Below are 24,989 nucleotides of genomic sequence, written 5' to 3' on the forward strand. Positions count from 1 at the left end.
TTCACGTGTCGTTTCCTTTATTAATTTGTTAGTTTTTTGCCGCTTCGTTGAAATGATTGTCTGATTATATTCGTTCATTCTGATTGGTGAGACCGCTGGTCAAATTAAATTGCATAATTAAATCTTTTGAGTTCTTGTCTCAATCATAGGTGCTCAAAGAAAAGTGCATTTTGCCTGGCGAAATCAACTAATAAGCTTAGCGTTACCTAATAACTCCGCGAGATCTCTTACTCAACTTCAATTTTGTGCGACATGGCAAAGTCAGCAAGCACAAAATGAAATCCCCTTTGAATTGATTTTTTGAGTTACACCGACTCCAAATCCTTTCTCAGAAGAACAAAGTGAGAGTGCAAAACAATTTCACAGTATTTGCAAAATTGCTTAAAATTTTGGATGCCTTGCTTGGACCAAAACTCGAAGCCGTCATATTGCCGCTGGAGCCCATATATGGGGAGACAAGACATCGATTCTCAACTCAATCTAATCGCGAATGCAAGGAATGCCCACCTAAAAAATGGAACGCCCACCCAAGTGTCAAAGAATCGTCGAAGTTGGAATGCTAGGTGAATATGAGCCTTGGGCACTTGCAGACATAAAGTTTTTTGCTCCAGCTAAGCATTGGAGTTGAAGGTATACTTGCCTTTAGTTGCAAATATCATCAAATCTGGGTAGACAGGCTCACTACATTTCTAGAACCTTGTAAAAGAAGCGTTTGTTCGCTCCCGGAACATCTTTTTGACAGACGTGTTTTTCCGATTAATAAAAATTCGAAGGGGGGAAAGCCGGGCATTTGTACCGTAACCTAAAGGAATTGACTATGAAATTTTACTTCGAAAACAAAAAAAATGATCCCAGACATAATAATACAAAATGCGAACGACAGCGAAATTCTAAAAAGAAACCATCAAAACTCGTAATTCGCTTGAGATGGCAGTAACCGTGAATTAGAGAAAAGAAACCAGCATCAAAATTACGCTCACAATAATACATTAACTTCGATTGGGGTTACTGCTGCTAATTTTCAAGAAACTCTCACCCCACAGACTGGCTACTAATAATTTCATCCGAAAACCAACTTCCGGTACCACGTAAACTGACTGACAAATTTCCGATTTACTGTGGGCACCTGGTCTGGAAAAACATGGATTTGCCACTATTGTGGGTTCTGAGATCATTTCGCCGAAGTAAATTGAAAATCCCGACAACCAAGCTCAAGTCTTCAAACTCAGAAGGATAGAAAAACACTGTAAGCAGAAAAACAAAACAATCCTACCAACAAGACAGTGATTTTTGCTCAAAAAACTCTATTTTATGAACTAATTTTATCTGAATACGACAGATCTAGTGACAAATTGATAGCCGCCATATATGAAAGTTTATGCCAGTTCTCTCAAACATGCAAATTTTTATCGGAGTCACTTCAGTAGCACTCCACTGGCAGCGCCTGTAAAATTATGGAGAAATCGTTTGCAAGCCAGTTGTACAAATTTTGTTGATATCAATCTGGCTAGATGACTTGAACTAACCACATCCGAACTTTCTCTAAAACGCCAATTTTCGATCAAGGAGAATTCGCACCTCAATTTTTTTTAATGAGTGACACATTCCTCTGCGGAATTTACAGTTGATAAGGATTTATACCTTGACTAGACAAAATATTTTTGACAAATGTGGCCTTGCCGTCAAAGATTTCTCTCCATCTCTCCATAATGCGGTTGAAAACATAACAGCCCAGTTTGCAAATAGAATACGTCTGAAAAAGATCTCTATTTCTTAGATAGTGTCAGACGCTCACGGAGTCATCTAGCACGTTCCAAATTCCATACAAGTTTTCAGTCCAACAGAAAAAGGAAGAAATATCGAGAAAAAATTGTAGGAAAAACTTATTGAACAAAAAACAGAAAAATTCAATGCAGAACGAATTGACCACGTGTCAAAATGTTTTGATCATTATTTCACTTCCCCTACAGTTGTCGATGTAAAAAGAGATCAGACAATTAAGTTCACTCTGGATTCATAACTGGAAAAATACTTAGAGTCTTAAAGCCATTCATATTATGAAGCAATAAAAGCCGAGCAATGATACATTGGTCGATTCCATTTCACAACAAGAAAGTGATCCTTCAACGCAAATTACTACCTGTTTTTCTACTACAGATTTAAAGTAAGCGTATAGTTAACTAAAGTTACACTCTGAGACAGCTGAACACTGTAACTTCAACATAATAGGTCGAGACGAGAAATGTCGGATACATATCATTCTGAAACTGGTTTTGCCGATATCACAGACATGCCAGCCAAAAATCAAGAAGCAGTGGAATACAATTTAATGGGATTTCAAATTACGTATTGTTTTCTGATGATATTTTAGTCGGGGGTAAAGCCGCAGAAAAGGAACCTCTGAAACTTGCGTTCAACTGGTTTAAACAAGTAGAGGATGAAAATCCTGGTGTTAAGCTTCCTAAATATGACCCTTGAAATTCAGAATTTCATTGGCTTGTTTATCATATTTCTCAAACTGAAAGTTTGCCCCTCGAAAACAAAATATAACCTGCAAGGTCTACTGAGCCCCAAAAATAATGTTCAGATCAGATCTAGCCCAAATTTGATCCCCTGTTTGCCCATTATTACCAAATTCAGAAAAAATTTTCTGGCCAGAGGTACGCGATCCACATTTCGGTGAAATTAACAAAAACATGGCGGAAGCAACAGAAAACTGCCACTACTACCCGAATCTCCAAACTCCGTTTAAATGTAGGGATTTAGAACAGTTATCTGTAAACGAGTGGAAACTCATAGCAAATAATTTTCCATCTCTTAAATTTTCATAGGAAAATATACAGTAGAAAATAACATGAGTTTTTAGAAGTGGCATGGGCAACTAAATCTAAAAACTTCCTGAACGGACAGCAAAAAACAATAGTCTCTTATCACAGAGCTTTAAAATTAATTGTTGAGAACACCGATCCAATGATAAGCAAAACAGCTGTCTTATCCGCTGGTTTGACCCTTTTCAGTCATGCTATTTCCGATCGAACATTTATTGGGCGTGGCGATGGGTCTTGTTGATTATATCTCATGTAACCCTTTTCAGTAAGCTAATCCGATGGTCTGATGATGAAGAACTCAATGCAGCAAAAGCATACCAATTTTCTAAAACTAATGTTTAACTGCAATTTGACTTGGAAAAAACATACGGAGATCAAAGCAGCACCAATTACTGCCCCATTACCTTCAACGGAAAATCCGTTCATATAAAGTTGACTTGAAAAAATCATGGATTTAGAAAATTGAAAACAATTTGTAGGCCTTATACGAAGTAATTGCTCCTGCTGGCTCTACTATCATCAAACAAGCCCCTGACATCAAAAATTTAGGATTGGGGCAGGCCGTTGAAGTCAGAAATATCAAGATAGCTAAATTTGGGACAGAGGAATAGAGAAAAACGCCCCTCAAAGAGTACGCCAAGCAAAAAGGCATTAGAATGATTGGAAAGTTGACACAAATAAACGTCAAAACCAGAGAAATGAGTTCACTCAAAAGCAAAAACAAGGCAAACGAGTGAAGTACAAAAAACGAGAGCCAATTTTTTCCTCAAATCAGTCATAACGCACTCGAAAATCGATTTGACCTACCCAAAAAGCCCGTTTTCTCCGCACTGCAAAGCTTTCCAAGACAAATGGCAGCACCACCGGAAAATGTAGTTCCCGAATCAGACGGTTCCCCTTAATCGGCGCTAAAACAATTATTTTCAACAATGCACCCATTTGTTCAAATACCAACAAGTCAGAGTGCCCAACCAATCAGAAGGTTTCACTGCTTTCCAACTTAAAATTTCAAAAAATTTCTAACTAACTGATTTTCTACCCTCAGCCATAACGGTGCTGTAAAGCAGATGACGTTGAAAATTTCAGGCTCAATCTACACCACCAAAAATGATGATCAAATTGCTTCAGGACACAGCTCCCAAGTTGCTGAACAAGCAAACATCCCGCTAATCATAGGTTCAGTATCTTGTTCCGAACCACAAATTATTTATAATGGTGATTCTCGACTTTCAACACGCGATGATATCTTGTCTTTCACAGTGTGTGAGGCAGAACTTAATGAATTGGACAGCTTTAACAATAACTCTCGATAAACTGCAAGAAAGTATTTTAAATATTATTTTTCATTAACTATTCATAAGGGGTACATATATGACTAAAACATATTCAACCGGTGAACAAGCATTTTTATCTGCATATATTTTTTGATAAAAAATAAACAACCTGTTCAAGTTTAATGGAAAAAGAACTGAAGATCATGTTGTACATAAGTTCATTTTAAGTTCAGTTAATCACGTTTGATGTCAATTTGTAGTTCATATATTTGCCCGCTAACTTCTGAGAATCATTTCAGATGTCAATTCAGTTATTCAGGTTTTAGTTTTCTTCAACGCTTCGAAACAATTGTCTGGTCCTATTTTGTAATTCTGGTTAGCAAGTTGGCTGATCATTCTCTTGTGTTTTGCACTTCAAGTTAGATCTCATGCATTAATTTTGTGATATCTCGTTTCAATAATGACGCTCAAGACAAAATGTATTCTGCCAGGTGAAATCAACTAGTAATTTTGCATGGCGCAACATTTGCGCGATATCCCCTTGTTGGAGCTGAGCTTAAGGAGTAACAAGCTTGCATAGGCGGGGAAAATAGAAACAAAACACTTTCTGTTGTCTTAGTCATTTTAATAGTTATAGTTCTAGTTCTAGTTACAGTTTGTCACGTGAGAAAAAAGAGAAAAGGGGGAAATAACAAAAAGTAACACACAGAACTCAACGTAGCAGCCGCAGAAAACGGCTTAAAGAATAACTCAGCAAAATATCGCAAAAACAAATTGTCTTGAGCAGTAAAAAACGTGTTACTGTGTCTTGAACTAGAAATATTCCTGAGCAGTAAATTGTTACTGTGTCTTGTATTCAAAATATTATTCTTGAGCAGTAAATTCTGTTACTGTGTCTTGCATCAACGAATTATTGGAGCTGAAATTCAACTGTTACAACCCCAACTTCTGGCATTCTCAACTTGTGAGTACAAAAAGCAAAAGCCAACTTAAGTTTAAATTTAAATTTTTTTGCACAAACAGATCTTAGACATATATCCTTGTCTTCGATTTGTTTTTTCTATCGGATTGAACTGGTATACATAAAGAGATCCCGTATTGTGTGATCTGTAGCAATCCAGTTCAAATTGATAGTTGAAAAAACTAAGATTAGCCAACAGTTACAAACTGAATTTGTAATGCAACGGTAAGTACAGCAGAACGGATATACAGTTACAAAAGCGAACTGCATAAACGAAGTATCCGGACAGATTTTGTAACCACTCAGAACGAATTGGGCGGTGTAAAACTTTCTTTGTGAAACACAAGGAGAGCAGCCGTTACATTTGGTCCGCCGACCCGGACAGTGGAATAAACTGCTGTCCAACCCAACAGTCGAAGTGACGAAGTCATCGACGAACGAGAACAAAACTCAACGAGCAATTCAACAACGCAAAGCCAATTAGGCAAAGTGCATTAGAAGTTGAATAGCAAGGCTTAATTAAAGCAATTAAACAAAAGGTACTGTAGATATTCAAGCTGCAGTCCCAAAGTACAAACGCAGTGACTCCGTCACAGAGTCAGGACATTTTGCTTAGACAGATTAGCAACTCCGAAAAACAAATCAAAGCAAAAATTCAGGAAGGCCAGGAACTAATCAGAAACAGCGATAGATCAAGCAAACTCAAGACCATCTATAAACAGGTGCTGAAACTTGACGACTCTCTTTGCATTCTTAAACGAAAGCGAGCAAATTTTCTTCGTGATTCTGAATTGTTTGAACGTTACGAAGCCGACCAACTAAATTTCTGGCAAACATTAAACGCAGATTGGTTACCATACATTCACGGAGAAACAAACATGACGGATCAACAGAATCAAACCGCACAATTGACAAGCGATGCAGAACCAACTGCCGCTAAGTCTTCACAGTCTGTTGTGGGAGTTTCTCAACAAACTGCTGAACATGGAAACCCAAACAGGGACAATGATTCAAAGGCCTCCTCTGATAAACGAGCTAAAAAAGCAGAAAAGCTTGCGACTCTAGAGAAAGACTTTGCATCAAAAATGAGGTTGAAGAAAATTGAATTCGAATTGAAAAGGAAGGAGCTTGAAATGGAGATGCAACTTTTTGAAGAAGAAGGTGCACTGAAACTGGAATACGAGAAAGAAGCTCTTGACGCAAGAGCATCAGATTCTGATGATAGTGCAGCCCCTAGTATGCGAAGTAGATCACCATTCAACTGGAAAACCCCGAAGAATAAAGATGTTTCCGGTTGGCTCGATAACTCGAATAAATTCTCCAACTTGCACGATTATAGTTTCGAGCGTGCGAAAACCAGGATCGACAACAATTATCCCAGGGTAAGCTTCAATCGCGAAGGTGTACTTAAGTTACGGTCACCAAGTGGAGAGCGTGCCAGCGCAGCCTGGGAACAAGACAAGCTTAAGCGCAATAAACCAAGCAGTAGCAGTCAGCTACCTAAGTTGAAGTTGAGTTCATTCGATGGAAATCCCCTAGAGTGGCCGGAGTGGTCGAACATGTTCAAAGCAACGGTTCACCATCGCGATATACCCGACTCAGAGAAAATGAGCCACTTGAAAACTTTGTTGACAGGTAAAGCAAAGTCAGCTATATCAGGAATGGGCTATTCGGGAGAATTCTACGCTCAAGCGTGGGAACTCCTGGGACGGAAGTTTGGGCGACCTTACCTAATTGTCGACGCTCAGCTTAACATGTTGCGCAAACAACAACCAATTCGAATGCACGACTCAACGGCTATAATTAATTACTCAATAACAATCAGCAACCTAGTTAATGTACTGAAGCAATACAACTATGAAGGCGATCTGCAATCAAGTTCAACACTGCAAGTGGCAATTGAAAAACTGCCCCCAAACTTGAAAGAAAAGTGGTTCTTCTTCGTTGACGAGTGTCAAGAAGATAGACCCGATCTCACTCTCCTTGAAAAATGGTTAGCTCGAATGGCTTTTGTCCACGAAGGAATGCCATCAACCAAGAGCGAACGGAAGGAAGATGATCGACCAAACGCTAACAAGGAAAAACGATTCTCAAAATCGTCAAACGTTACTGCGAGTTCGAATGCGAGCGAAACGAAGCAAATGCAAAACAACAACTGCCCACTAGCGAATAGCACTCATAAAATATGGAACTGTCCAACATTTAAGAATATGAATGTCACCGATCGCTATGCAGCAGTGAGAAAAGAACGCTTATGCTATGGATGTCTGGGGAAAGGGCATGCAATCAAAGATTGTAAAGTCCACCCGTGCGGTATAAATGGATGTACCAAAAAGCACAACAGACTGCTACACTCAGAAAACCAAATGGACGAGGGTAGTCACGCAGTTAATGTAAGCGCAGCAACAATCAACCAGAGTAACCAAGTTACTAGTTTTCTTCAAATAGTTCCGGTATCGGTTCAGAGCGGTGGTAACAGGTTGACTACCTACGCTTTCCTCGATAGTGGGTCAACAGTATCATTCATCGATCAAAGTGTCAAGGATCAACTACAAGCCAAAGGCACGGACGTTACCTTGAACATAGCTGGCATACATGGGACGCAAGATTTGAGGACAGAGAAGGTTCCTATCACATTAAAGGGACTAAATTCAAAGGTGCATTCAATTGAAGCGTTTGCACACCCATCAATCTCGTTGGGAAACACAACATATGATTACAAGGAACTGAAGAACAACTTCAGACACCTGAATGTTCTCACAAACAGAACATTCAACCTGATGGAAGTAGGCATCATACTTGGACAAGATGCCTACGAAATTCAACGTCCATTAGACTATAAGATTGGAACACGAAGTGAGCCTTTCGCCGTCTTAAAAGAATTAGGATGGGTAGTCAGTGGTCCCATGACAGGCAAGAAAAGTCAAAATGTTTGTCATTTCGCCTCCACAGAAGATGTGAAAGTGGCTGAAAACATACAATCATGGTGGGACATAGAAACCTATGCTTCCAAAATAAATGTTGTAAGTCAATCAAAGAAAGAGCAGCAAGCTCAGAAATTTCTAGAGAGCACGACAAAGTTTACAGGCGAGCGGTACGAAGTGGGCATGCTCTGGAGTGAACCAGAACCCAATCTTCCAAACAACTACGGCTCGGCCCTTGGTCAGCTCTACTCACTGGAACGAAGATTCCAACGGGACCCAAATTTAAAAGAATTGTATCAACAGTCAATTGATACAGATGTTGAAAAGGGATTTGTGAAGATCCTTGGTAAATCGGAAGTAAAAGGCACTTTCGGAAAGGAATGGTATTTGCCACACCATCCAGTACTAAACCCCAACAAACCGGGTAAAGTTCGCCGTGTTTGCAACGCTGCAGCAAAATACAAGGATGTATGTCTAAATGACAAGTTGTTAGCCGGACCCGATCTACTACACGGATTGATCGGAACAATATTCAGATTTCGAGAAGGACCAATTGCCCTAACCGCAGATATTGAATCACTGTTTCTGCAAGTGCAAGTTCCTGAACGGGATAAAAGCTGCTTGAGATTTTTGTGGCGACCAACAATGAACGAACCTGTGCAAATATACGAGCATCAACGTCATGTTTTTGGAGCAAAGAGTTCACCAACATGTGCCAACTACGCTCTGAAGCAAGTAGCCATCGATAACGAGGACGAGTTCCCAATTGCAGCAAAAACAATCCAAAACAACTTCTACATGGACGATCTCATCAAGTCAGTCGAAACACCTGAAGAAGCAATCAAGGTTTTCAAACAACTGCAACCTCTTCTCTCAAAACATGGATTTGAACTGAAGAAGTGGATCACCAACAGCAACGTGGTAACCAACGCAATCCCAGAGGACTTAAGATCAATCAGCAAAACAAAGCAGGTTGAAGTAGAACCCAGCCAGGAAGGGTCATCAGTGCTTGGGCTTCAGTGGACGATTACCGATGATAGTCTACAGGTTTGTAGAGGTACAAGCAAAGAAGTTGAGACCCCAATCACCCAAAGGAAGATCTTATCTCTAGTTTCTTCAGTGTTTGATCCTCTTGGACTGTTTGCACCATTCAGTGTCCATATGAGAGGACTCCTGAAGAGCATCTGGACCAAAAATGGACAACATTGGGACAACTCAGTAGAACCTAACGAAGAAGAAGAGTTTCTGAAGTGGAAGGCACAGCTTCCAGAAGTAGCAGAAACCAGCATTGATAGAAGATACTTCAGCACACCCAAGGACAAATGGGAACTTCATGTGTTTGCCGAAGCATCTGAAGATACAATGTGCGCAGTGGCATACCTACGTTCAAAGCCCAAAGAATACCCAGCAGACTTAGCATTTGTAATCGGAAAGTGCAGAGTTGCACCAATGCGACACCTTTCCATACCACGCTTGGAACTACAAGCAGCAGTGATGGCGGTGAGACTTAAAGAGCAGATAGTGAAGGAACACGAATCGAAGATTCACAGTTCTAACTTTTGGACAGACTCCACTACTGTTCTGCAATGGATTCACAGCTCCCACCGTAAGCAACAGGTGTTTGTTGCAAACAGAGTAGCTGAGATTTTGGATACAACTAATGTTTCACAATGGAATCATGTGAGTGGTATTAACAATCCAGCTGACATCGGGACACGAGCGATCAATGTTGACGAACTCAAGAGAAGTGAATGGCTCACTGGGCCGGCCTGGTTGAAGCAGCGAGAGAACGAATGGCCTGAACAAGTGACTTTAACATTTGCTTCAGACGAACAAAACGACCAAATGGTCTTCTCAGCAAAGGTTGAAGAGAAGAAGCCGATGATTCAGTGGGAACGATTCAGCAATTACAATCGACTAGTAAATACAATGGCATACATACAGCGGGTATTCAAAAAACACAAACCGGCAACAAAAACACTAAGTGTTGAAGAAAGAGAGGGTGCACAAGCAAGCATCTTCAGACTACTGCAGCAATAACAGTTTGCTCAAGAGATGAAATCTCTCAAGGGTGAAAAAGAAATTCCAAAAAACAGCAAAATCCTCCAGTTTTTACCATTCATAGACCAGCAAGGACTTATTCGTGCCCAAGGCAGAACAGGTAAAAGTCAATTGACCTTCGAAACGAAGCATCCAATACTGTTACATTGGAAGCACCATGTAGTTGAATTATTCTTGCAAAATGAACATAAGAATAATCACCACGAAGGTACTGAACATGTCAGAAACATAGTCCAGCAAAAATTCTGGATAATAGGCATACGAAATGCTTTGAGATCGATCAAAAACAAATGCATTAGATGTCGAAAGGGAAGAGCCCAAACAAAGGCACCAGTAATGGCAGATCTACCTGAAGAACGATTAGTCGCATCAACAGTGTTCTCGAATGTGGGCGTAGACTATTTCGGACCATTCACAGTAAAGATTGGTCGAAGAAACAAAAAGCGTTGGTGCTGTCTATTCACATGCCTTTCTGTACGAGCGGTACATATAGAGATTGTACCAAGACTAGACACTGATAGTTGTCTGAACGCAATTATGCGATTCATTGCACGAAGAGGCAAACCGGTCAAAATGATTAGCGATAACGGGACAAACTTCGTTGGAGCTGAAAAAGAACTGGCAGAGTGTATAGCAGCATGGAACAAGGTGCGAATTGAAGAACATCTGATTCAACAAGGTATCAGATGGAAGTTCAACCCACCTGCATCACCACACTTTGGAGGAGTGTGGGAAAGACTGGTTAGGAGTTGCAAGAAGGCAATGTACGCAGTGCTGGGCAATCGATCAGTCACGGAGGACGTTCTGTCAACCACGACGTGTCTTGTTGAACAGACGCTGAATGCTAGACCGCTGACACAAGTCAGTTCTGATGCTACCGATTTAGAAGCTATTACTCCAAACCATTTTCTACTTGGCAACAAGAACCTTTGTTTACCGTATCTATCAGGTGCAGAGCAATTTGTTGATCATAGAAAGCTCTTCCGACAAACACAAGCTTACGCAGAACTCATCTGGGACAGATTCCGTAAAGAATACTTGCCAACGTTGAATAGTCGAAAGAAATTGCAGACCACAACGGACAGAAGTCTTCAGCAGGGTGATCTTGTGTGGTTAGTGGAAGACAGTGACAAACGTGGATATTACAATCTGGGTCGAATAACCGAAACATTTGAAGGTTCCGACGGAGTGATTCGATCAGCGAAAATCCGAACAAAAGATGGATACTACAAGAGGCCCGTAGTGAAGCTCGCTCCAGTACTACCAACTGACGATGATGTTTTCACGAAGGAAAACAGGGCCGGCGATGTTGGAGCTGAGCTTAAGGAATAACAAGCTTGCATAGGCGGGGAAAATAGAAACAAAACACTTTCTGTTGTCTTAGTCATTTTAATAGTTATAGTTCTAGTTCTAGTTACAGTTTGTCACGTGAGAAAAAAGAGAAAAGGGGGAAATAACAAAAAGTAACACACAGAACTCAACGTAGCAGCCGCAGAAAACGGCTTAAAGTATAACTCAGCAAAATATTGCAAAAACAAATTGTCTTGAGCAGTAAATAACGTGTTACTGTGTCTTGAACTAGAAATATTCCTGAGCAGTAAAGTGTTACTGTGTCTTGTATTCAAAATATTATTCTTGAGCAGTAAATTCTGTTACTGTGTCTTGCATCAACGAATTATTGGAGCTGAAATTCAACTGTTACAACCCCAACTTCTGGCATTCTCAACTTGTGAGTACAAAAAGCAAAAGCCAACTTAAGTTTAAATTTAAATTTTTTTGCACAAACAGATCTTAGACATATATCCTTGTCTTCGATTTGTTTTTTCTATCGGATTGAACTGGTATACATAAAGAGATCCCGTATTGTGTGATCTGTAGCAATCCAGTTCAAATTGATAGTTGAAAAAACTAAGATTAGCCAACAGTTACAAACTGAATTTGTAATGCAACGGTAAGTACAGCAGAACGGATATACAGTTACAAAAGCGAACTGCATAAACGAAGTATCCGGACAGATTTTGTAACCACTCAGAACGAACTGGGCGGTGTAAAACTTTCTGTGTGAAACACAAGGAGAGCAGCCGTTACACCCCTACTCAATATCAATTGAGTGCAACCCCTTTTCCCTTCACTCGACCAGTCCGGCTAGCTTGCCTAAAGTAACTGTAGTTACAACAACCAGAGCCAGTCTTCACGAGGGTTAATTGAGAGCACTTTTTTTCACCGTCTTGGCTATGCTAAAAGATTTTGTTCGATATTTATATTGTCAAAGAAAAATTTTATAAAATTTTTTTTAAGTAATCGAAAGCAAAATTCCATTCAATTTACCTATGATACCGACGTTTCACGTTTATGAAAACAAGTGATACCGGAGTTTGACGCTTTTGATAAAAAATAAACAATCTGTTCAAGTTTAATGAAAATGAACTGAAGATCATGTTGTACATAATTTCATTTTTAGTTCAGTTAATCATGTTTGATGTCAAATTTTATATCATATATTTGCCCGCTAAATTTTGAGAATTATTTCACGTGTCAATTCAGTTATTCAGGTTTTAGTTTTTTTCCACGCTTCGAAACAATTATCTGGTCCTATTTTGTAATTCTGGTTAGCAAGTTGGCTGATCATTCTCTTGTGTTTTGCACTTCAAGTTAGATCTCATGCATTAATTTTGTGATATCTCGTTTCAATAAAGACGCTCAAGAGAAAGTGTATTCTGCAAGGTGAAACCAACTAGTAATTTCGCATGGCGCAACAATTCCGCGAGATCCCCTACTCAATGTCAATTGATAGCAACCCCTTTTTCGTTGCACTCGACCAGTCCGGCTAGCTTGCCTAAATTATATACAGTTGCAACCACCAGAGCCAGTCTCCACGAGGGTTGCTTGAGAGCATTTTTTTCAACGTCCTGGATATGCTAAGAGGTTTTGTTTGATGTTTATCTTGTCAAAGAATGTTTTTTAAAAAAAAATTACGAGAAAAGTAAACGAGAGCAAAATTCCTTTCAATTTACCTATGATACCGACGTTTCACGTTTAAGTAAACAAATGTTGGTAAATAACAAAAACTGAGTTACCGGGGTTGCAAGCAGATGGGCCATATATTGCTGGGGGTGCTGGGCAAAACGAAAACTTATTTCACTCAGCCCAATTTCATTCAACTTGCAAGCAAATTGAGTTCGGAATTACTTGAACCGCAATGCTTTATACTTAAAAGATCATAATAACTCTTTGATTGGATGGTTGTTGGTTCCCTTCAATTGAGATGATTAAACTCTCTTTTGTGAGTTCTTTGTCTCGAGACTGCTCAGGAAATTTGAAAACCCCATTTTTTGTCTTCAGTATAGCACGAAAGTTATGTTTTTGGAGTAAACGATAATTTTTTCATTGCGCTGTTTGCAAACTGAACCTATTTACTGATGGCAGTGCATAAAGTAGGATTTTTTTGCCTTTAACAAGTCCTCACTTTAAAGAGAACTGAGAGTTTTTTTGCCCGTTTTTTTTGTTATTTTGGCAACTCTATCAATTAGTCTCAGTCACGGCAGGGCGCATTAGATTTCTAATAAAACTTGAATGAACCAACCTATCCGTTATTGTCAGTAATTAAATACTGGTTTTTCTTCTTCGATTATTTTACCTATCGTAAAATTTGGGTAAGCTTTTCATTTTTTGCCAGTATTTGATGTTCCCTTATCATACTTTGGGACTTAGTTTCAGTATTTATAGATCACATTGAGTTTTTAAAAAAGCAAAAGTGAACCTATTTGGCAAATTCAGTTGACTATTAAATTTTTATGCAGAAGTTTTACCTATATTTAAAATGAATCAAACTCAATAGTAACGGTTTTCATTTGATTTCTCTAATAACAAGAAATGATCCATTTTTATTTTTTGCAAATGATAGTTTTCATTTTGAACACTATCTGTTTGATTCCGAACAGTAGCCGTGAAACTGTTACTAATTCCCTTGTTTTCTAGTATATTCAACGCTGTATCAATTTTGGTAAGTGATAATAATTGTTTTTTAACGTTAATAAGTATGATGCTTTTCTTGATTTCAGTATATAATTTACAGTTTCAATAACTTCCATATTCAAAAACTGAGATAAAATTTTTGTTCTGATATTTTAGCGTGTTATCGTTGTTATGTTGTCTGATTATATTTTGCATTTGTTTTGGTTTCTGTTAAGACCATATGGCACAACGTTCTCTTCCAAAGGTGCTAAATGATGTTAATTGTTTTTCTATCAATATCTGCAAAATTATTGCTGCAAAAGCCATTTTCTCACGGGGACATGATTCTCTTGCAGTTGGTTGGATGACCATTGCTTTGGCATGAATTCTGCCTGAAGATGTTAAACTTCGTCAATTCAAAAATTTTAAGATCAGTTCTTGCGTTTTTTATTCGTTCCGTTTACTTACAGCTTTCTTGCTAAATTTTGTTTCCGGAACTACCTATGTCTCTGAGCTCCTAAACCAAATATACAAAACTCTGAGCGAATTTTGTGACCACGCATTCTGCTTTTATTGGCTTTCTCTGGTTTATTGCAGCCCAATGCACCAGGATCGTATTTAGAGGTTTTTTCTTCAAGATTTGATCAATTTTTGAAAAGCAAAGTGCATTTAATGGCAGTTTTTAATTAATTATCTATTATTTTGCCTTTTTCAATTAGTTGCTAAAAAATGGGAGATATTTAATGTCCTTCTTTGCAAATATAAATTTTCATTCCAAAACTATTTTTTTCCGAGCAACTGTCCTAAATTTTTCACTGTTTCCTTTATTTTCTTGTTATTTTATGGGAATATGCGTATTATTATTTTTGACGATAAAACCTTTTTATGTGTTTTTAGCTTTAAAAAGTATGAAGCTTTTAGCGATTTTTTACATAGCCACTTGTTTAGAGAAATTGTCTTCTGTTTTTTTGTATTCTTGTGTCTGTGGGTTCTTTGGTGTTAGTTAAGTTATTTGATCAATTACAGAGTCTAGATTTGCAGAATGTTGACAATCAGTAATTTAGATCTTTCAATTCTTCTTGTAATTCAAGACTCATCCTGCTTTATTTTTTTTCCATCGTCGAGATTTTTTTTGGATCAGAGGACAGCACGCTCAATTAAAATATGATTTTCGTTCTCTTGCTCATGCAAATTTGTGAATGACGTCCTTTTTTTATTTACAGTATCTCACTTAACTCTGTCTCATGAATAACTTCCACATTCCCAAAGAGACTATTTTTGCTTACTTCAATTAAAGGAGATAATAAGGTCTACTGATCATATGCCATGGAAAATTGTCCAGCTAAATTGAAAAAGCAGCTAACATAAACAACGCATAAGACATACAATTTCTTCTAAATAGAACACAATCTCTGCAATTTGTAATAAAACTGAAATTTCTCTTTTTTATTAGTTTTTTTTGAGACTATGGCTTTATACAGCTATTGTAGCTATTTTCTGGCCATCTGCCAGTTATACTTAAACAAAAACGTTTTTTTTTGGTTTAAACTGCGGGGGTTTTACTACGTGCCTCTTCCCAGTATTTCCCAAAATTTAGATAGAAGTTACTGTATCTCGCAACTGGACCTTCGACACGTAACAACTAATTTAATACCGAAATGATTTTATTAGTTTGGCGCAAACGCGACAATTAGTCTCCTAGATATACATGTAATCTGCGTGCAAATAGTATTGTGGAACTTTTTATCGTTTTTCTAACTCATTTAGTCAGCTATTTGATACGAAGCTTGTCATTGAAATCAGTTGGAATTGAAGTTTGAGTTGTTTGTAATTATTGGAGGCCGCATTGTTTTTTCAATTATATCAATGAAATTTTGCGCAAAGCAATTCTGTCGTGTTTCATACATTAGCTTTGTAAGCCTCACTCGACAAAGGTTTGAAATCAACTTTTGCGTCATTTATTCTCACTTGGTACGCATTAAGTTAGGCTTAGCGCCTGTTAAATAATTTACTTTTCTGTCATTTTCTGTTCCAATTCTGCTACGTGTGACTTCTTAAACCACCCTGGAGGGGTCTTTGAAACAAGTTGGCAATTTGCCATTACTCTGGATCACTTTCAATACAAGAGTTTGAACTTAAAATGTTGTTTCAAACGGAAACGCGGAATAATCCTCGAAACGGGCCTGAAAAGTTACTACCAAAATTATATGTATGTTCCTCAAAATTACCCCCGTTATATTTTACTACAGAAAAGTTTGCCCAAGACGGGCTAACGTTTGTTATGACATGGCGAGATAAGGAGCAACGTAAAATCACACAGGATTACGGATTATGCAAACTAGCAATGTGTTTTCTGAAGAACAAAATCGAGGAAAGGTTTTGGGGGAATTTTACGATTTAAGGAAAATAGACCTCCCAAACCGCAGTTATGTATGTATGTATATACAGGGACTTGAGTTCACTTTAACATTTGAATTGTGCTCTAAACAGGACGAGTTAACGCACGTTGCGACAATTGTTAATTTCTAAGCAAAGAATAACTTCTGCTGAAAATTTGAATTGAAACTAAATTTTGTTCATACAATTTAGTTTTAGGCTGTCTGTCATTGACGTTAGTTGTATTGTTATTGCTTATTAACATGAAAATATCTAATTTATTCCGCGGTTGTGGGGGTGGAGGTCTTCTTGTGCTTATAATTACCTTTTGTCTGTGCTTTTTCGCCGCTGTAGGTCAGTATACTATTCAATTCATTTCTATTATTCTAAAATCATTTTGCTAAATTTTCATTGATATTAATAAAGTTGCCGCAATTAGCTGTTAAATTAGATCTTGACTAAACTGAGGGTTTGGACAAAAATTAGGCTTGTTTTATCGGGTCCAATTAGGGCATAATCGTGTTAAGTTTCTACCGAGATTTCTCGTTATTCGGAAAGTCTGTGAAATCTTAAAAAAGATAACTCCGTTTGAATTTTGTTAGCCCAAGAATGTTATGAAATCATTTTAGTCACAATTATGAAAATTATTGTCGCCTGTACCCAGGTTGCTTGTCTATGAGCTCGTGTAGACATACTTTTCTCTGTAAATAGGTGTCTGGCTTCCCTACTGATTGTTGAAAATTCTCAATTTGCGAAAACTGGTCAACCAGGACCTAAGCTGCTTTGAGATAAATAAACATTTAGAATGGGACTCAGGTCTACAAATGAACAAGGAGGCTCTTTAATGTGCAATCGCACGTAAGGTTCCAACCCCGATCATCCACAATTGGCATAATTGTCTACCAAATGAGGAACAGTTAGAAAAACCAAAAATTATTTTTGGGAATCCCGAAAAACTCAAAACACAACCCAAAAAAACCTAAGTACTTCTCAAAAAAAATTGTTTATGAACAAAAAGATGAACAGCCTCCGAAGCAAATAAGTCAATGTGGAGTAAAAAAAAAATGAAGCACTAGATTGCTGAGATACGCCAATATTAAGAAAACGAGTTAAGACGGACAGCAAAATCAAATAATAACAACAACAAACATTAATTACATCAAAAACATTATGTCCGTTTTAAAAAACAAAACTTTAAAACAAAGTCAACATATCGTCAAATCAAACTGAAACTGAACAAAATAACTTGTAAATCACGAAAAAAGATATGGGACCAGTCTATTATAAGGCATGGTAACAATTAGACACTAAAGAACAAAAACAGTAAATTGGAAAAATTCGCTGATTTTTTTTAAAAAAAAACAATTATTTTCAAAGTAATGAAAACCATTACAAATCAACAAAAGCATCTGATAGGATTGCGATTACCAGTGTTTCAATAAAGGGGCAGTTTACGAAAAGTCCTTATCCAAATTTTTATGCGGCTAAAAAGAACAGCAAAAAGACAACAAACAAAAATTCAATAAAAACCTGCCAGAAAACGCTCTCAAAGCCGTAAAGCCATATTTCGGCCCTCAAAATACGTTCGATTGCGGTTCTTCATGAACCAATAGCGTAGTATGTGGCTTTTATTTAATGAGAATAGGTAACTTTTAGACAAAAAAGATAAAGGGCAAAAGTAAGTAATACTTTTGATTTTTTTCGAAACAAAAATACTTCCAAAGTCATGAAAGCCAATAATTACAAAATGAAATAATTAAAAGTGTTCATTTATTTGTCCAGAGCAAGCCCCTGAGAACTGCAATTATCCAGAATATGTCTTGCGTCAACAAAAATAACGTCAAATATGACAAAATTCAAATTAATTTACATTTTTTATGAAAAACCGGTGTTGAAGCCAGTAAGGTCATAACGAATTCTTTGAAAAATATTAGATTTTGTGATACCAATCCCCTTTTGACAACTTCCTTTGACACTAATGATGTCATATTTGACCTGTAATTAATGCGACTAGGTATCAAACAGACAATATAAAGAATGAAATTGCGAAATTCAAATGTTTTTTTTCATTTTGGAAAAATGGTTGTTTTCAAAGTCATAAAGCCAACAGCTATCTTCTAATATCAGAATATTGGCTCATCTATTTTTAAAACAAACCAAGGAAACACATGAAATGACTTCATTCGACTAAAACGACAAAGTAAAAACGACAGATAAAGACAAATTTAAAAAAACTCAGTTAAATTCCTCAAGAAGAAATGTCGAAGCCGTTAAAACAATAATCTATACTTTTCAGGTTTTTAAAATGATCAATTGTTTTTTAAAAGCAAGTAATATGATGTTAGAACTGTCAATAATGTGATAATGGGATAATGGGACAAAACTAGAAAACGTCAAAATCTGGCAAATATCTAAAAAAAATAATCTGAAATCTAGTAGTATCAAAGCCAGAAAACGGTAACTTAAGGCTGAAAACTGCAATAGAAACTAAATTTTTAATTAGTAGAATAAAAAAGCATTCTTTCTTTAGCTTACACTAAGCTACCAGTTGACTAAATTAAGAACAAAATTAGGGGAAAAGTTCATTAAGCCATAATTTGTTTAAAAATCAACTTTTAAACTAAATCAATTTTTAAAAATCAAAAGCTCTCAAGTAATAAACTAGACTTTTGATTTGATATGTTCTGTTCTTTAATTAATATTGAAATGGTCAATTTTTTGTAAGAAACCCGACTGATTACAATGCGAATTACTTTTGCACTGTAACAGTCCAAGGTTGGTCAAAAACTAGCCCTGCTAATGCGTATCGTCCAATAGGACCTATTCATTTTTCGAAGGTTAGAGATTTAGATAATTTGTTAGTTAAAAACTCAAAAATAAGTTTTGCGTTACTGATAATCAACGAGTAAATTTAGCGAAAAACGGCAAAATTTTAATTACAGAGCACTCTCAACGGAGGTTGAAAAATTTAAAAAAAAATGAGTCTACTAAGACTGTGTTAGAGGTGTTTGTGTGTTCATTTCCGGTAAATTTAATCAATGAGGCTTACTTCGTGTTGTTTTTGATGAAAAAGTCTGAATTTTGAAATAATTGGCCTAAATTTTTGACAAAAAATAAATCAAAATAATCGACATTATTTTTTTGTGTTTAAAAACAAAATCAACAACAATATTCTAAAAAATTCAACAATTTTCGGCAAAGTTGACGAAAATTTAGTCAAAAATTCAGGAAAAAATGAATAAAAACAAAAGGATTCACGCTACTTTTCTCAGAAATTTAAACTTCAATAACTCCCTGTAAAAACCGAAGATCACTTTTTTTAATTTCATATTTTACGCTGGACGAGCTCTCTAATGATACCAATCTCAACTCTCTATGATGAATGCATCGATTGGCAAAAATTATCTGAACAAAAAAAACACATTTGAGTATATAGTTCCTCCTCCCTCAAGAGGGGTCGGAAGAAATATGGGTCGGAAGAGTAATGTACAGCCCTGTAATGTGCATTTGCACAGTCTATTGACTTTTCATCTGCAATCGTTGCTCTTGTTTCAAACAAATACATTAAGCAAAAATCTTTTGAAACAAGATAGAGTCGTATTTATCGAACTAGAAGCAAATAAGGAGCCTGGGAATCGGTAATGTTCGTTTGCACATAATACTCCAACCCCGCTCATCCAAAACTTATGAAATAAAGATAGGAAACTTTGAAAATAAAACAGTAATGGAATCTCGAGGATGCTTGATTGGTTCTCAAATATGAAAGACGTGCATAGCAGTAAGGTTTTATATTTTTGTAGGATGGTCAATAATTGAACAATGGAAAACTTTAGTTAAAGATAAGAAACCAGAAAAAAATCAATTTTATCAAGCCAACCCATGATTTTGCTAATGAAGCAAAAATTCTATTTAGATTTTGAGTTCTATGCAATTCAGCCCACAAAAAAGAATGCTATTTCAAAATGAACACCAAATCTTATGATTCAAAAACAGTCACAACCTTTATGAACTCAAAGATTGTCAAAAAAATTAAAATAATAAAAACAAGTTAAAATATGACATGGTTTTCTAACGCAAAGTTTCCTTCATTGAAAGTCAACGTGACCTACCAATTATGAGACTAATGATTTTACTATAAAATGACAGGTTCAAAATTAAAAACATCAATCTTGGCCCATTTGTCGATCCCAACCAAAACTGAAATATAAGCCCTAATAGAACACATTTAACAAACTTAAAAAATTTGCATGTTAAAAATGATCAGATATTAAATTAAATGGAATAAAATCAGCCTAACTGAAAAGTTCAACACCCCCGTTTCATCAAACAAAAAACTTGATTTTTAGGCATATATTAAATTATTTTTGCAAAAAAAACAAAGTTTGAATGAAAGGATTCAAAAATTTGAACATAAATAAAAAAAATTGAGCCGAAATCCTCACAAAAAACTTAAGCCCCTTTAATTCCTCAACTAATGATACCACTCACAGCTCTCTTTGCGACAAATTTTTCTATCAGCTAAAACTAAACAAAAAAAAACAGTTGAGCATATAGTTCCTCTCGCATATGGGAATTGAACTATAAAAACAGTATGCTCCCAATCAACGATATATCATTACTAGTTGATTCTCTAAATGAATAAAATTTCACCTTGAATCCATAAGGCCATCCATAGCTCAATAGAACAAATAACTTGGATTAACTTAAAGAACTTGCTGTATTGATTGCCTTTATAGATTTTAATCTTAGCTTTGTATTCGACGACAATTTGTTTTTTTTATTTCGAAATGCCTCTCAATCAACCTTGGTCACTTTATTTGCTCACTCTATGACTATTTTTCTGCAAATTATGGCTATTTTATTGCTTCAAAATGGTCAAATGTATCAGAATTTTTAACTTAGATCATCATGAATCTAATTTCAAAGTCAATTATGTTTCACAAGTGAAAAATCATTGCGGTTTGTTATTCACAGCAAAACAAAATATTTGAAAATTGGGCAACACTTAAAAATAGAGAGCCTTTTTCAGTTGACTTATATCTTTGGTGAAAGTTTAGCCGACAGTAAAATCAAATACAGATAACAATCGTTTAAAATAATGAAAATGTCAAAATACTAGCAATAAGAATTTTTTTAAGTTGAAGCTAAAATTCCTAACAAAACGTTTGATCAAGTATTTTGTGTTAACCTTGAAAACGGGACCCGTTCGTCCTAGTTGAGCTCAAATAAACAATCTACTTAATAACAGGTCAAACAATAGTTCAGTTCGTTGAAGATTTTAATATTCTCCAAAAACCATAACTATTTTTGTGTCTGTGTTCGAGAACTACAACGAAAATCAAAAAATCTAAACCATCAAATGATACTTTTTTTACTCAATATTTAACACGGCGTTTTTGGCGAAACGGCGTTTTTCGAAAGTTTCACAATTTCAGTTTTCAGAACTTCTCTTATCTCAGCGGACCGAGCAAAATATGTGCAAGATTTTCATAATCAATTAGTTCACAAGGAATTCGCGACTTAAATAACTCTCTAATTTGTTTCACTTGTTTTTAGCTGTTCCTATACTAACAACTCTGACTCTGTGTTGATTGTTTTTTCTTTGTTCACGATTATTGATATTATCAGCAGCAGTTTTGCAATAGGATGCGTTCCGTTTTTCAGTATAAAGGAAATCCCGCACATCTTGGGTAAAAATATTGATTTTAAATCGATTTATAATCGATTTATTATTTTTCGCAATCTTACGAGTCATCTTGATCGCATTTTAAACATTTCGGTGGTAAATGGGATAATTTTGTTTTAAGAGCTGAAGAACGTAAATCCATCTGTGGCTGCTGCTGCTCAAAATCAACTCAAACAGCAGGGACAGGGTGTACCCCATGGACAACCACAGAAGAGGCAACCCAATAGTAACCCCTCAGGGCAGTCGGTTCCAGGCGGTCAACAACGCTCGAAAGCCAAAGCTGGCCATCAAGCCCAGAAACAGTCAAGAAGGGTGAGATCTGAGATCAGAATTCTTTCCTTACCAATTTAAATTTTTTGAAGTTATAAATGGAATCTTCAAGTGTTTCATATGAGTGCATACATGTGTCAGCACGTCTCTTGTAAGCCTATGAATAAAATCATGCGAGTATGTGTTCTTGAATGTGAGCGCATGTGTGAGCATATGTGGATCCATGTGTGAGTAATATATTGTATGTGTATGTAAAGGTGCACAAGTTGGTGGGTGTGTGGGTGCGTGGGGTTGTGTTGGTTGGGTTGCTTGCGTATGTGAGTCTGTGTGTGCGTATGTTTGTGTGTGTTGCATGTGTGTGTGCGTGTGTTTTGTGTTGTGTGTTTGTGCGCGCGCGTGGGTGGGTGGGTGTGGGTGTGTGTATGTGTGTGTGTAGGTGTGTGTGCGTGTGTTTGAGTGGGTGTGTGTGTGGGTGTGTGTGTGTGTGTGTGTGTTTGTGTGTGTTGTGTGTGTTTGTGTGTGTGTGTGTGGGTCTAGGTGTAAGTTTGGGTGTTTGCGTGTGTGTGTGAGTGTGTGTGAGTGTGAGAGTGTGCGTGTGTGTGTGAGTGTGTGTGCGTGTGTTTGTGTGTGTGTGTGCCAGTGTGTAAATGTGTGTGTGCGTGTGTGTGTGTGTGTGTTTGTGTGCGTGTGCGTTTGTGTGTGTGACTGTGTTTGTGAGTCTCTGAGTGTGAGTTTGTGAGGGTCGACGTGTGTGTGTGTGTGTCTGTGCGTGTGAGTGTGGGTGTGTCTATGTATGAGTGTTTGTGTGTGTGTGAATGTGTGAGTGCGGGTGTGTAATTGTGTGTGTATGTGTGTGTGTGTGTATGTGTGTGTGTGTGTGTGTGTGTGTGTGTGTGGGGGTGTGTGGGTATGTGAGGGAGTGTGTGCGTGTGTTTGTGTTGTGTGTGTCTGTGTGTGTGTCTGTGCGTGAGAGTCTATGTGTGAGTGTGTGTGTGTGTGGCTGTATGGGTGGGTGTGTGTGTGACAGAGATAGAGAGAATGTATGTGTTTGTTTGTGTGTGTGTGTGTGTGTGTGTGTGTGTGTGTGTGTGTGTTTGTTTGTCTGTTTGTGTGTATGTCTGTCTGTGTGTTGTTTTGTGTGAGACTGTGTGTGTGGGTGGGTGTATGTGTATGTGAGAGTGCGGGTATGAGTGAGTGTGTTTGTGTGTAGCTGTATGAAGTTGTGTGTGTGTGTGATGAGTGTGTGTTTTTGTGTGTGTTGGTGTCTGTGTGTGTCAAAAAAAAACGTTGCTATCTTCGATTATAGAGATGAATTGAACTTACTGCGATTGTCTGAATTTATCAGCTATATTTTCTGGTGCCGCTCCTTGAGCTGCCTTTAGTGTACACTCGTTTAGCGTAATTGGTACGATAAATTTATTAAATAGTGATTGGATGGTTGGTTTGCCTTTGTCGAACTGTGCTTACTGACAAACTCATTGCTTATGACTAACGAGTTCTACTGCTCAAACTTGTCCTGCTCCCGCTTCAGTAAAGCTCCACAATCAGTGACAAGTAATCCAAGTAGTGTATTAGCCAGGTCAGAAACTGGTTGAAGACTCTTAAACTCCGAAGACAGAGGCGTGATTAATTCTCGTCAGACTATTTAATTGGACCATTCATCAATTATTTCTATTCACCGACTAAGGTGACTTCTGAACATTGGACCTCGTCAACCAGTTCAAACGGCCCGGGACCTCAACCCGGCCAGCGCAAAGTGTTCCTGCCCGTGGACCAGAGCGAGAACTCAGGAAGGGCAGTTGAGTGGTATTTCAAGTATGCTCGACTGGCAGATGATTACGTCATACTCTATCACAGTGTGGATACCTCTGCCATCATTCCATCAACTGGATACATGTGGGCTGGACCCCTTCATATGTCTCTGATGAAAAAATTGCGGAAAGAAAAGAAAATGCATGATCTCAACATCGCTGGATGGAAAACTGTAAGACTCCTCCAAGGAAAGTTTCATGTTGAAAAAAAAAAAACTTCTGATTTTTGCAGTAAATTAGTATTATAGAAACCGGCAAATCTGGTAGCCCCCTTACCTTTGGTTTCATTTCCTCAAATCCGTTATTTTCATTTTCTCAGGTCGCCGATAACCTATCCCTCATAATTTTTTGAGTTTAAAAACATCAATTTTGAAAATTTTCGGCAAAAAAATGCAATAATTGTTTCATGGCGTTATATCTCGCTGAATTAGGCTTAAAAAAGCTATAAACGTCTAAATCACGCGAACCAAAGAAAAAAGTTTGAAAAAGTGACCAGATTTGAGAAAAAAATTGGAATAAAATCTATCCGATCATTCTAGCATACTAATATAGTAGATAGATAGATTAAAACGTTGTAAAAAACAAGTCTGGTCAAGTCTTTCAAACTTAACAAAAAAAGATCAGGTAACTGATTTTTTTTGCAAATAAGCGCTTATTCTTGGTAACTCGTGAAAATCGTGCATTTAACGTCAAGGTTCGGAGTTTGAGCAAAGCTGAAATCAATTATGTTGTAAAAACATTATATGGTTTTCATATTAGCTGCAAGTTCACTTCATCACGCCATAAAAACTTTGCCTCAAGCGTTACAAGACCATTATAAAAAAGGAATTTACGCATTACCGGG

General features: G+C 37.2%; 2 protein-coding genes across 4 annotated transcripts in view; one reads left to right on the forward strand and one right to left on the reverse strand.

The window, feature by feature from the left end:
* The window catches only part of LOC142345738 (tetraspanin-3-like), a 550,337-nt gene that overhangs the window by 405,731 nt on the left and 119,617 nt on the right, over nt 1–24,989 (reverse strand). The gene's annotated exons all lie outside the window — the stretch shown is intronic.
* The window catches only part of LOC142345735 (uncharacterized), a 47,675-nt gene continuing 39,150 nt past the window's right edge, over nt 16,465–24,989 (forward strand). For all 3 annotated transcript variants that reach the window (XM_075398029.1, XM_075398031.1, XM_075398030.1), the window contains exons 1-2: nt 16,465–16,732; nt 22,186–22,376. In XM_075398029.1, the coding sequence (XP_075254144.1) occupies nt 16,642–16,732; nt 22,186–22,376 (282 nt within the window). In that variant the 5' untranslated portion in view covers nt 16,465–16,641. The remainder of the gene's footprint in view (nt 16,733–22,185; nt 22,377–24,989) is intronic.

Source organism: Convolutriloba macropyga, chromosome 9 (genome assembly GCF_964194025.1).
Source record: "Convolutriloba macropyga chromosome 9, txConMacr16.3, whole genome shotgun sequence".
Classification (NCBI taxonomy): domain Eukaryota; kingdom Metazoa; phylum Xenacoelomorpha; order Acoela; family Convolutidae; genus Convolutriloba; species Convolutriloba macropyga.